The sequence below is a fragment of the Dreissena polymorpha genome, chromosome 6, assembly GCF_020536995.1.
Source record: "Dreissena polymorpha isolate Duluth1 chromosome 6, UMN_Dpol_1.0, whole genome shotgun sequence".
Lineage (NCBI taxonomy): Eukaryota > Metazoa > Mollusca > Bivalvia > Myida > Dreissenidae > Dreissena > Dreissena polymorpha.
In genome coordinates, this window is record NC_068360.1 from 87,304,028 (window position 1) to 87,317,050 (window position 13,023).

General features: G+C 36.9%; 2 protein-coding genes across 2 annotated transcripts in view; one reads left to right on the forward strand and one right to left on the reverse strand.

Annotated features, from left to right (window-relative positions):
* The window catches only part of LOC127835874 (carnosine synthase 1-like), a 50,482-nt gene extending 48,802 nt beyond the window's left edge, over positions 1 to 1,680 (forward strand). The window contains exons 11-12 of the mRNA XM_052362299.1: positions 176 to 262; positions 1,220 to 1,680. Of these exons, the coding sequence (XP_052218259.1) occupies positions 176 to 262; positions 1,220 to 1,680 (548 nt within the window). The remainder of the gene's footprint in view (positions 1 to 175; positions 263 to 1,219) is intronic.
* Positions 1,681 to 8,186: 6,506 nt separating this feature from the next.
* LOC127836166 (uncharacterized) lies at positions 8,187 to 12,414 on the reverse strand. The gene is made up of 4 exons (XM_052362645.1): positions 11,597 to 12,414; positions 10,605 to 10,841; positions 9,612 to 9,827; positions 8,187 to 8,645 (listed from the first exon to the last, which is right to left on the reverse strand). Exons 1-4 carry the CDS (start codon positions 11,801 to 11,803, stop codon positions 8,400 to 8,402), a joined length of 906 nt encoding a protein of 301 aa, XP_052218605.1. The 5' UTR covers positions 11,804 to 12,414; the 3' UTR covers positions 8,187 to 8,399.
* Positions 12,415 to 13,023: the final 609 nt, after the last annotated feature.

Genomic DNA, 13,023 nt, shown 5'->3' on the forward strand with positions numbered 1-13,023 from the left:
TTATTGCATTATTCGAGTACCAGATAAAGCTTTGCACATCAGCATTTTCTGAGTAAACAGGGTTTAATTCATGTGCTTAAAGTGTCGTTCCTGATAAGCCTATGCAATTCGCATAGACTAATCTGGAAAAACGCTTTCCACGTTTGCAATCAACCAAGTGCCTTGTTTGTTTTAGAAACCTCTGCCACTACGCCGTCCTTGCTGCCGCCGGACCGCCAGGCACAGCTGATTGTGGCCGCCTTCAAGTGCTGCGTAGACATCGGTAAATTACGGCAATAGCAGAATTACTCGTATGGACTGAGCCAATAGCATTACCAGGATTACTCGTATGGACTGAGCCACGTTTTGGCCAATCAGACTACTCAGGGTCGACACTTTCTACGTACTCTGGTTTTCGTTGAGAAGACACTTAATTTAAAGCCACAATACCATACAAGCGAAAGTGTTGTCCCTAAATGCGGACTGCACAGGATAATATTTGATGATACTTAACACACATGTTTAAAGTCCAGGTTTCCTAAAACAGGATTCAATAAAAGAATCGTCTATGAAAGCTTTAAACCGGATTTGCCGCATTCCAATATAAGAAAAACAAACATCTTATCAATATAGGTCAGAGATATTAATAAGCTTGAGCCCCCTCCCCCCGCCATTTTCCCTTAAAATACGCGCGGGGCTCGCAGTTTTTCTGTGAAAAAAGCCATATGTCATGTTTAAAAAAAATGCAACAAGAACAAGTCGAGAATACTCAGGTCGATATCTTAATTTATCCTCTTGTTGGTTATAAAACAAATCTTCCCCATTTATTTACTAAAACAGAAATTATTTTTAAAAGATTTGAAACGGGTCAATTGGGTTTGAACACATAGATACACAGATTAATGGGAATTAAAAACAAATATAGCAAAAATGTCCAAATAAGTATTGTGCATGGGGTTCCTTATGTACACGTTGTAAGGTATGACCTTGTAGAGTATTACGTTCATTAACACATTTTCGTCAAACCCACTTGTTGTTCGCCCGATATATAGCGGACCAGTCACCTTTCGCGTCCTTCCGTACGATCTTGTCGAGCCATTGTAAACTAACTTGCCACAAATAATCACATGTAGGGGAAGCATGTAGCGCACTGTTACTAGTTTTTTTGTATCCATTATTTTCGTCAATTTTTATAATACTTATGTGAACATATTTTTATTCAGTATTATTTGTATCTCAGGCCTCTCCGACGGCGTCTTCAACGTCGAAATGAAGATGACGGCCCGTGGGCCAAAACTCATCGAGATAAACGGTCGGATGGGTGATGCTTTTCTGCGCAAGTGGGTCAGGCGCCTGTACGGCGTCGATCTCGCGATGTGCGCGTTCATGATCTCTTGCGACATTAAACCGTTCGTGCCAAAGTTCCAGCCGTACGAGCGCCTAATGGGAGTAATGTTACTTCCGTCTCTCCACAGCCATCTTGTAAACGACAGTCACTTCCGGGAACGTATAAAATGCCTTCAAGATAACGGCGATGTGTTGTTCTACATGATGCAGGAAGACAACCTGTACGGAAGCTTAGGTGTCTCTGGCACCGACCCCGACGTCTGCCGCGAAAAGTTGTTAGCTCTTTGCAACGAGTTGGGGATCGAGAGCGACACCTACAAGGTCTCAAACTTCGTCCGCTATTTCCGGTATTAACCAACATTTAGTTTAGATCTCAGGAAGTGTATGTTGAGATTTGATAGGTTTACTATTATGCATATGTTTTTGAGATGTAGACTTTTCATAGATGAAATCAGGGATGTATTAGATGTAGACTTTTCATAGATGAAATCAGGGATGTATAATGTACAATGGTAATTAATGCATGCACTGTTAAAATTTATCATGAAGCACAGCAAGGTGCATTTATCCCATTTTCAACGCGACATTGACGGTATAACACCTTATGGAATATACTAGCCTGTATTCAACACTGTGGGATATACCTGTCACGTGCCCTGTTACGTGCCCTTCACGTGCACGGACTACTTTTTACTCTACTACTGAATGATTTTTCATAATTAATAAAGTCGAAAAAACTTTTGCTTCAAAATTATACGACCTTCAACCATTAAATCTAGTCATATGACATATTTTTTTGCCAACCGTATAATGAATCAGCTGATTGATGGCGTCATAAAATGACACTTATTGCGTCATTTCCCCCCCCCCCCCCTCCAAAATTGACGATTTATTATAAAGCGACTTATTTCATATGTACATGTACTGTATATCGACATACGGTATTTGAATTGTCAATGAATCACACTTTCCTTATTTCGTGTAATGTGGATTGTTTATTACCCATGCATTCGAATTCCAGTGTGGTGCTATTTTTACCATTATACTTTACACAGCTCTATGCTTTGAGTCTCTATAACGCTCAAAATCAACGAAAATTTCGTAAAGTATTTTGTAAAATTAAGTTAACACCTAAACAATCAGTGTTACTTATAGCAATAGCCAAAATTTAAACGCTAGATGTGGTATGATTACATAGTTTTTTGTAGATACTAAATGCTCGTTTTTATTTATTTGTGGCCACAATTGATTCCCGCGAATATATCTATTCACACGACACACGAACACCATTTCATTGTTCATGTGTCGTATGAATAGACATGCAAAACAATAATAAAAACGAGCATTTTGTATCTACAAACATCTATTTTACCAGACCACATCTGACGTTGAAATTTCAGCAATTGCCATAAGGAACACTGATTTTTAATTGGTTATGTTTATTTTACGTACAATTGTACGAAATTTTCGTTGATTTTGAATAGTAATGTTACTTTAAAGGTAAGATACTAGTTCGAACGTGTTTTGGTTTTTGTTTGTACTTTTGTCGTTCCCCGTTTTCGGGGAAATAATTTTAAGACGGGGGCCATTGATGGATTGGATCACACACGGCATACCCGTAACATTATATAAAAAACACGTTCTGCGCGTCCTTAAATTCGTCGTCCGAAGTCGGAAAACGTATTGCCCTGCATATTAAGTCAAATTAAGTGTCAGTCGCTACAATTGTCTGTTTACTCGTCGATAGTGTACATGTAGAATCTATGTTGACATCGACATCATTTTGTCAGGAGCAATCGCCGCCATTTTGGATTTTGATCATTTTCTTTCGAAAATAAAATGATTTATATTCAAGTAAAATCTTCTTTTCGCGGTCGTAATGTGCTACAATTCTCATGCTGCGTTAAATTGAATCGAGGCATATGGTGATATTTTTACTAGTTTTACAGTGTGTGTGTAAATTTTTTAAGACTATTTTACGTACCAGAACAAATACATTTATATCACTACGCATGGTTACATTCGTTAGATTTAGGCGATTTTTTAAGAATTAATTAAAATAATTGTTGGGCTATGGTTATTAGATCTAGTTATGTTAAATGTCACGTTGAAAAAAATCAAATGGGATAAATAGAATACTAGGATTAGCGTTGAATACAGAGACGTTTGTGTTGCTCGGCTCGAACACCGAAAGCGCTCGCCAAGGCTCGCGTTTTTGTATGTACACCGGCGAGTATATCCTATGAGTTGTATAATGCAAGAAGTGTTAAAAGCAAGATACTCATATTTGTACGAGGTTATGAATCAACATAAAAAATAATAAACATGTATAAGTGTGCATGATATTAATAAGTATTTTGTTATATACAAATATTGTATCAGAATCTCAGTAGTGCCTTCAATGATAAAAAGTCGTGAATTATGTAATTGTGTATTCTGGTATGAGCCTTGTTCGGAGAAAAAGTTGCTTAATCGAGTGCATACAATGCCATCCAAAATTAGCCAGTGTAGTTTCCACAGGCTTATCAGGTACCACACTTTCCGCAGTAACTAGATTTTCGTTACAAATAGACTTCCTATTAATGGAAAGTGTCGTCCCTGATAAGCTTGGCGTGCTGCCCATGCTAAATTGGGATGACACTTTACGCGCATGCACTAAGCCCAGCTTTCCCAGGCTAATATTATCTCTGACTAATGACGCAATTATGTAAATATTTACTCTATGTACTGTCTTTAATTCTCTAAGTTTTACTAGCTCAACAAAATTGTGCAGTTTTAAGTAATCCATATAAAACATTCACATTTACGTAATGATGTAATATATCTTTACATATATAGGATCTGGCACTCGTTGTCATATCATACCATATTTCATTAAACGAGTTAAGGAATTTTGTTGGTAAGCGAGCTTTTATTTTTATAGTCGGTTCAAAAGCTCACATGAGCTTATGTTGTATGTTGTTTACATTTCGTGATGTCATTTCACGTTGCAACGTCATTTCAGCAAAATAACAAAATGCGAAAACTAATCCAATGAAAACGCTTAAAAAGTATGTTGAACATGTGTTAGATAAAACTATATGTTATGGTAATATTACTTGGGAAAAAGGGAATGGCATGTGATAAAATACATTATGTCATTCACGGTATAATATTTGTATTTTATTTACTGCAAGTAAATGCAAGTGTACTTTATAACTCAAATATATACATAATAGTTTAGCGTTCTTGTTGAAATACAGGCATAGGTGCGTTATGTTCCCACTATCTCGATTGGCGTTATGATAACACTCGTGGATTGATCTTGGCGATCTTATCACACGTTATCGGGTTTATCGGATCTTGAAGTGCATCTTGTTAATCGTGTTGATCGTGGAAATTCATTGAACGCTCTCTTTGCACGATTGTGTGTCCGGTTGTACAACAGTGGTTATGTAGCATTCACAAAAGTGAATCAAAGCGCGGACGGTAATGAAGTTGTTCGCTTTTGCATAATTTAAGACGCAACTCATTTTTCAAAATTAATCGCAAGTTTGAAATGAACACACGCCATTTAAATTTATAAAGAGTTTGTCATAACGCACGGGTCGAGATTTGTGTGCACTTGTTATCATCCTATTTATTTTATAGAGATAACTTAGACAAATAAACAACAACATGGTCCTTTTTTAACGTTCAGAAAGTATGATAAAAAATGGTAATGAGAACTGAATATAATCAAAGCACTGAAAGTACTGGTGGATTATTGACATGAAATCTCACAACGTGGCCCTGATTCAAAAGGAAACTAAGTTCATTTAGAAAAACATTCAAGTTTCTGAACCCTGTCTTCGCCACTGCGATGTTTAGTGTGTTACTAGTCTCGGACCAGCTGGTGAAGAACACGTATTTTACTTACGCGCGTTTGCGTGCTGCTGCATACACAGAAGAGGCTTTTGTGGCACGCTCATGTAAATCTTTATTTTGATTTGACCATGTGAGCTAGTTTTTGACCCCACAAGACCCAGATTCGAACTAGTTCAAAGTATCATATGAGGCAAATTGACCAAGTATCATGAAGATTGGATCAAACTTGTGGCATTTACAGTGGGTTATAATATTTTTTAAGATTTGACTCTTAGGCCTAGTTTTTTTTTACCTCATATAACACAGATTTCATAGACAAACATTTTGACCAAGTTTCATAAACTTTAAGATTGGATTAAAATTGTGCCTCTGTGGTTGTTAGGATTTTCTAAGATTTGACCCGGTGACCGAGTTTTTGACCTCTACCCACATTCCATTTTTGTCTAGATTGCATAGACAAACATGCTGACCAAGCTTGGACCGAAACTGGCATCTAGTGGTAATGAGCTAAAATGAATTTTATCAAACTCTTGACCTTACGCAGCGGATTGCCTTACATGTGATACAAGTTTAGTAGTGGACCAACAAGGGATAAGATTTGACCTAGTTCTCAACTCTTGATGCATATCCAATCGTAATCATAGACGAACATTCACATGAAGTATTATGAAGAAGTAATCAAAACTGTGGCCAAGTGTGTATGCAAGAAAATTGCTGACAGACAAATTGGTATTACAAAAACTCACCATGACAACTAAGTCGGATGAGCTTTAATTTAGGTTGGCTGGTCGGATTTTAATATATGCTTAAGTGAGTCAACAAAGTGAGCTAGTTGAAATGGGGAAGGGGTTTATAAAACATGAACACAAAGAAATATACATAAACTTTAATATAAAAGTAAAACAATAAATGAAACAAGATGGGATTTCAGGTATTTCTGATGGTTTAACAATTTGACACAATAGTCACCATGAGTACAAGGCAAGTGATATATAGACACAAACTTAAACTATTTGTGCAACTTGCATCAGGTTTGAACAAGCACCAGAGAATCAAATATAACAATCAAAGTATTTGTAGTATAAACCATTATAGAATTGTGAAACTTCACATTGTAAAAATCAAACTTTTTTTATATTCCATGTTTTATTCAAAGAGACATTTTTTTTCAATTCTAGAAGACGTACATAAAATATCATGTGTACATGTACCACTCTATAAGGTATGTCCAGTAAAGTGAGAAAAAATAATCAACTAATTCAACTGCAAATATTGTTAGTGAAGTATTAGTGGTCAAAATCTCACTTTGAACTGGAGCATGTCGAAGAAGTTTAATATACAATGATTATAAAAAACAAAGACGAAAATGGAACTAAATCAAATGTGCATCTAAATAAATGAAACACTATATGCACATGTACCTCTGTAAAGTAATGCAAAAACAATTAAGCGACTAATGCAACTTCAAATATTTTAAAGTTAATAATGAAGCATTAATGGCCAAAACCTCCTTAAGACTAGAGTGTCTCAAAAGGGCCGGTTTAAAGAGTTAAACATGAACAACGATTTACAAAACAATAACACAGAAATGTAACAAAATATGTACATGGACAAAACTGTTAAACATTACGTGTTTTGGGAAATCTGACCTGGCCGTGTGTAATGTAAAACAAGAGTCTATGGTGTCGTTATTGTTCCATGGTCTCTGATCGCATTTCCCAAAACCAACACAATGTCACAAGTATGAAGCTGGTGGTTAAACAACAATGTTGTGAAACTGAAGGGACTGGACTCCAGAGAACTGTATAGCAAAAATAAAATGAAATTGCCAAAGTTATTTTTTTCTGGTTTTGTTGCATGCATTAACATTTACAATACTGATGTATTGCAAGCCTATTGAAACAAAAAGCAAATGGTTCTATAATGACAAATGCCTTTTCATTGATGTGGCATTGGTGCATAAGTTAGCTTTTGGAGTGTAAGGTTCTCCAAAGAGTTTGATCCAGAATTCCAACTAAATTGTTTTGTTTCTTTCAAATTAATGGTCTTTTCACATATATATTGTTAGTCATAAAAAAGTAGTACATTTGAATACAAACTTTTTTCCAAGCAATCTGGAGTTCATCATCTTCTAAAGAATCCAAAATAAAATCATAGCAAAAACACTTTCATGCAATATAAATATTGGACTAACTTACTACTATCGTGCGACATCACTGATGCCTACCAGGGAAAATTGTTTACTACATGTAAGGTGTAAAAAAAGCTGTTTGTTTCTGGTAACCCTCCCCCGCATAATTTTTTTACCCCTCCCCTTATCTTTTTATTGACTTTTTTGGAGGAAAAAATGCCTAAAAATGAGATTGTTTGTGTAAAATCAATCAATAAAATAAAAAAGTTAAAAATACCCCCATACCTATTTAGTTTTTGCAATGTTACCAGAAACAAACAATTTTTTTGGCCTAATTACCAGCAAATTGAAAACAGCACCAGACCACCTTCAAAGGTTGAAACAAATAAAACAATTGCCTGAGCAAAATAATGAACTAACACTACATGTGTATTTTCATTGAGCTAGTGTGACGGTTCTTGCAAGAACATTTAGCAAGAACATTTAATAAAGTAAAAATATATATTGAAGTGTCATTTTCCTATCTTGTTTATTGCATATATGCAACTTTCCACCATGTAATTTTACATGCAACTTTCCACAATGTAACTTTTATAAATGATGATGAGATAAAGTGGTAAAACCTTAGGGAAGGTATGACTTGCAAAGATTACCAAAGAGTGAATTCTGATATCGAGGCTGACATGGATTTCAAACAATGATTAAATATTCAGTTTATCTTAAAACACAACTTGCTTGCATATATTGACCAGTAATTGAAATAAATTGAATATGTTCCTTTTTTTCAAGATGTTTTTAGTAGAAATTGAGTGGTCAACTGAACAAATATGAAAAGAACAGAAAAAACAAAACATTATGCCTTTCAACTATTGTACAGGTAAGTGAGATCAGCAATGAAATTGCACAAAGAATGACTAGCCATTCAGAGTCAGTCGAGTAGTGCACAAGTTAGGCTTTCACATTAACATGGGTGAAAGTACAAAATATTGAAAAACCAGAAAAGTATGAAATGGCGGTACTTTCAATAGTAATTACTTAAGAAAAGTAAAAAAATTGCCTTTCAAAAAACCTGAACTTCAGGCATGTCTGAAAACTTTCACCCAAGCATTAAGGCCTCCTCGATCAGCTCCAGGCTCACGATATCCGGCCCTTGCGAAGTTATGTGCACTTGCAAGCCTGCTGCAGATGCCTCCTCAATGTCTTCGTCCCCAACTAACCCCTGCATCATGACCACAGGCACTTTCACTTCAGTGTCATCATCCAATAGGAGATCGACTGTAGCACCGTCGACACAAGCGCCAACAACAACCACATCGCGTTCAGACACTGGCACTTCAGTTTTCTGAAGGATATAAATGCATCATGGATGTAATTGTATTGCATACAAGTACAATTCCTATAACTCAGTTCATTGACAAGATAAGATATATTGCAGTTTCTTGTTGAATTGGTGAAACCTGGGTCAGGCCAATTTTAATCCCAGGGGCATTATTTGAACAATATTTGTTGGGAATCACTAGATGATGCCTTTAAAAAAATATGAAAGATTTGGCCTCTTGCTTTCAGTCATTTTGTAAGCTTTCCCTATTGTAATTCATTTTTAAAACTATGGGTCTCTGGGATGGGGCCAATTGACGTATCGTGACGCTACGCGCACTGTGTTTTTAGGGAGACTACTCTAACGTTATTGTCTGAGCAGGAAAACAGTACGGCAGATTTTTGTAAATTGTGCTTAGAGACAGGGGAGGTAATAGAAACACTCGCCCGCGAAAATACTAAAATACCCAAAAAGAACAAAAAACAACCTTGTTTCAGTGAACAAGCCCTCCTAATTTGAGAAATTAAATGTATTATGAATACTCTTCAAGGGTAAAAAGGTGCGAATGTCGGACCAGCAGCGCCGGGCTGAAGACTATCGATTTTTTTCATTGGCTGATTAATGGCTGATTAAGCACAGTGCGCATATATCGCGATACGTCAATTGTGACCACGGGATGATGCCACTTTTTGCAATACGGTTGTTTGCTAAGCAACTTTTAGCGCTAAACAAAATCCTGACCAAAATTAAGGCATACTTCGATTATATATTGAAAGATGGACTGGTTGGTGGTGTTGGTTATGTTAGCTCCATGTGGAAGGAATAAATGATACCTAATTTTAAGTAAATGCCTTTACAGTTGCTAAGGAATAAATCTGAGGAAAGCTGTCCAACAAAGACAATGAATGACAATAACTTGAACAGAGATTATCATGATATCCCTATGTTCAATCTTGATTAAACTTGAAAACAAGCAGGATGTTAAATTACCTCAATTTTCGTTCTAGCAGTAGTGGACAGGCTTGTTGAACCATTGTAATGGTTGACTATGACGTCTGTGACACGGATGTAGTCACCTGGCCTCACATCTGCAGCGGCAGCGGCCCTCCACAGTGTGACATTGCAGTTGGAGGTGGAGTCTTCCACCTTCACCACCTTGATGGTGACCTCTTCATCATTGACCCGAATGGTCCGGGGTGCTTCCTCCTAAAACAGCATAGTAGCAATAAATAAGAAACCTGAGGGGCCAGTTATGTTTATATTAGTTTATATAATACAGGTTACCTGAGAGGAAAGAGGACCTCCAAAAGATGCTACAAAAAAAAAAAATGAAAATTATAGGACTTCGGCCTATGAAAAAATTGTTAAATTGACATTATTGAAACTCCTGTATGTACCCACATGACCTAATTAACTAATCAACAGACCAGAACAACCTTAAGGAGAGTTCTAAGCAAGGAATATTCCTATGAAGTTTTATCAATTTTTTGCCAAGCCATTTAGGAAGGGAAGCCGTTCAAAGAAATTGTTGAGGACGACAGATGACAATGACGGACACCATACTTGTTCACTTAGGCTTGGAAACTAGGACGACAGATAACAATGACGGACACCATACTTGTTCACTTAGGCTTGGAAACTATCAGCTCTGTGTGGATTTTCACTGTGCGGGCAAAATCCTGAAATCAGCTTATCTGGGCAAAGGATAATGTTTCTTATAACCCTGAATGACTTGCTAAAACCAAGGTTTTCCCAGTATTACCTGCAGAGCCAGGAAGTACAACTAAAACCTATATTTTGTAAGGAAGTTCTTATTTGGATATTCAATTAATGAAATATTGCAGAGATTCGATGTTTGTATTAAATATCAACAACTGTATAGTCAAGGTACAATTTCTTGTACAAATGTATTCAAATACAAGACATAAATGTAATACCATACAGCCTGAGTTAAAACGCAAAGTATTGTTGGGAGTGTTATACCTGAACAATCTTCCCCACCACGCTGTTTTTCTGTTTTGATGGAGATGATAGTGCCGTTGCTATTGGCACATCTGCTGCCGGCAGAGGGTTGAGAAGGGTGGTCCCCTCGTCCGTGTGGCTGGCTGGGTGGCTTACAGCAGCCGTTGCAAATACCTTCGACTTTTCTGTCATAACGATATACGGTTGTCGTGCATCGGTCTTCCGGATGACTTCTCTCATCGCTATGGATGATCCAACCTGGACAACAGACACATGTTAATTTTAGTTACGCCAATAAAAGATAGGGTTGATAAGTTGAAATTTTTAAGATAAAGCTTAATTTACAAACAAATTGCAATCTGTTTGTGTAGCAAACAATTCAAAGACATTACTAATAATTGTAGTCTCTGGTATTGCGTGTCCAAATTAAATTTACGATAAGACCTTCAACAAATCTGATATTTATAATAACTAAGGTCAATATCCTCAAAGGAATGTAACTTAGGCGTTAACAAGTGTTTGTCACAGAACGTTGCAATGTCGCCAAAATGGCATTGTCACAAAATCCACTTGTCAAATTTTGTCTTCTTCTATGCAAGTAGTATCGATGCCAGATTAAACAGTTCAAACTAGTAACTTGGCCATTTCAAAATGAGTCCAAGTCCAAAATGAGGTCAATTCAAGTTCAAATGAGGTCATGTGATGTGGGTATGTGATAAGCGATCCAATACAACATCACTGCAAGTATCAAAGCTTTGGGTTAACCGAGAATGTGGCCACTTTGAACCAAGCGAAACTGTACATTGGAGAAATATTTTTACAAAAATATACAGATAGGCAAACAAACATGACTAACAAAATGAAATAAAAAACGAAACCATTTTTTTGGCCTGAGCAATCTTTTGTTACCTACATGATCAAGAAACGGACAGAATGCAAGATGACTCCCAACAATGAAACAAACCATGGCAAACTTATGCTTGGCGTGGTTACAAATAAGGTAGTTGACATACCTTGAGTCGTCCAAACAGGTTGGACGCATAGCAGACCACTCGAACCACTTTACAGCCGTCGCTGACGGCACACGCCAACACCTTTCGCTCTGTGCCATCCTTCCCTCTGAATGTGGACGGCTCTTCATCCACCGCCACAATGCACACCCTCATAGGTGTCTTGTATGGGCCAGACGCCCGATTTCCAAAAGCTAGTCCAATAGACATCTGCAAATAATAATAATAGTATAAAGATCCATAAATCAGAGTGCATTGGCACTGTTACTCACAAAAACAAATATTCAAACAAGAAATATTTAGCAACAAGACTTTTAAAATATACACACGTTATCTATCAGGGCAAATGCATGATATAAAATAAAAAACAAAATACATGTAGTTATTTGTACAATTCCAGTTGGTATAGAAAACAAAAACCAATATATACAACAATATACAAAATGTGTTAAGATTTGGCTAGCGCTGCTGCATGGTTCTATACTTCACTCTGTGTAAATGCAAGATATAACGGCTTATGATCAGAGTAGTAGGTCTCCAACACGCCAAAGTCCTTCAAGCAACTTTCTTGCAAACTGGTGTAAATGTGATCAAGACAGCTGCCATATTCGGTTGTTGGAGAATCAATCAGCTGCTTCAAACCAAGAACTTCACTAAAAAGTTTCGCAATCCTTCCACGGTCTGGATAATTGAAATTGAAATCACCCATTAACACAAGCTTCATGTTATCATTAAGGAAGTCACAAAAAAGTGCTGATGCCCTGTCTCCAAACACAGATAAGAAGTCTGAAAAATTTGCAATAGAGGCAATGTTTGGTGGACAGTACACAAAACATAGTAAAATGTCATTTGGCAAGTACAAAACAGCACACTCTATACCTGATATTGTTTGGAATGAGGAGTGACTAACTTCAACACCCTGTCTATAGTAAACAGCAAGACTATGTGCAGACTCACCATGGTCTGAAGACAAAACATCAAACCCATCAATTTCAAAATTCTCACCAAGTTCACCAGAAAGCCTGGTTTCGACAAATCCAACTATATCCGCACACAACATGTTATGCTCTTGTTTCACATCACCAATGTGCTTTCTTAAAGATCTACAGTTTTGGAAACAGACTTTCATTACACTGTCACCGTAAGAATGCAAATCTGGCAAAGACTCCACTATCTGCTTCTGTGTCCTAAGTCTGACCATCTCTGCTTCAACAGCAGTGGAAATGCTGATTTTCTTCCAATTTGATTCCAATATATGGATGCCTGATAGACTACTCATTCTACTAAGGCCAACATAGTGGATATGATCTATTTTTCGTTTGCCAAAATGCAAAACTCCACTCTTGATGGTAGAGCCATGCGCCTTGTGGATTGTTTTGCCTGCAGACAAATACAATGGAAACTGGCGACGAATGATAAGGTATGTTTTG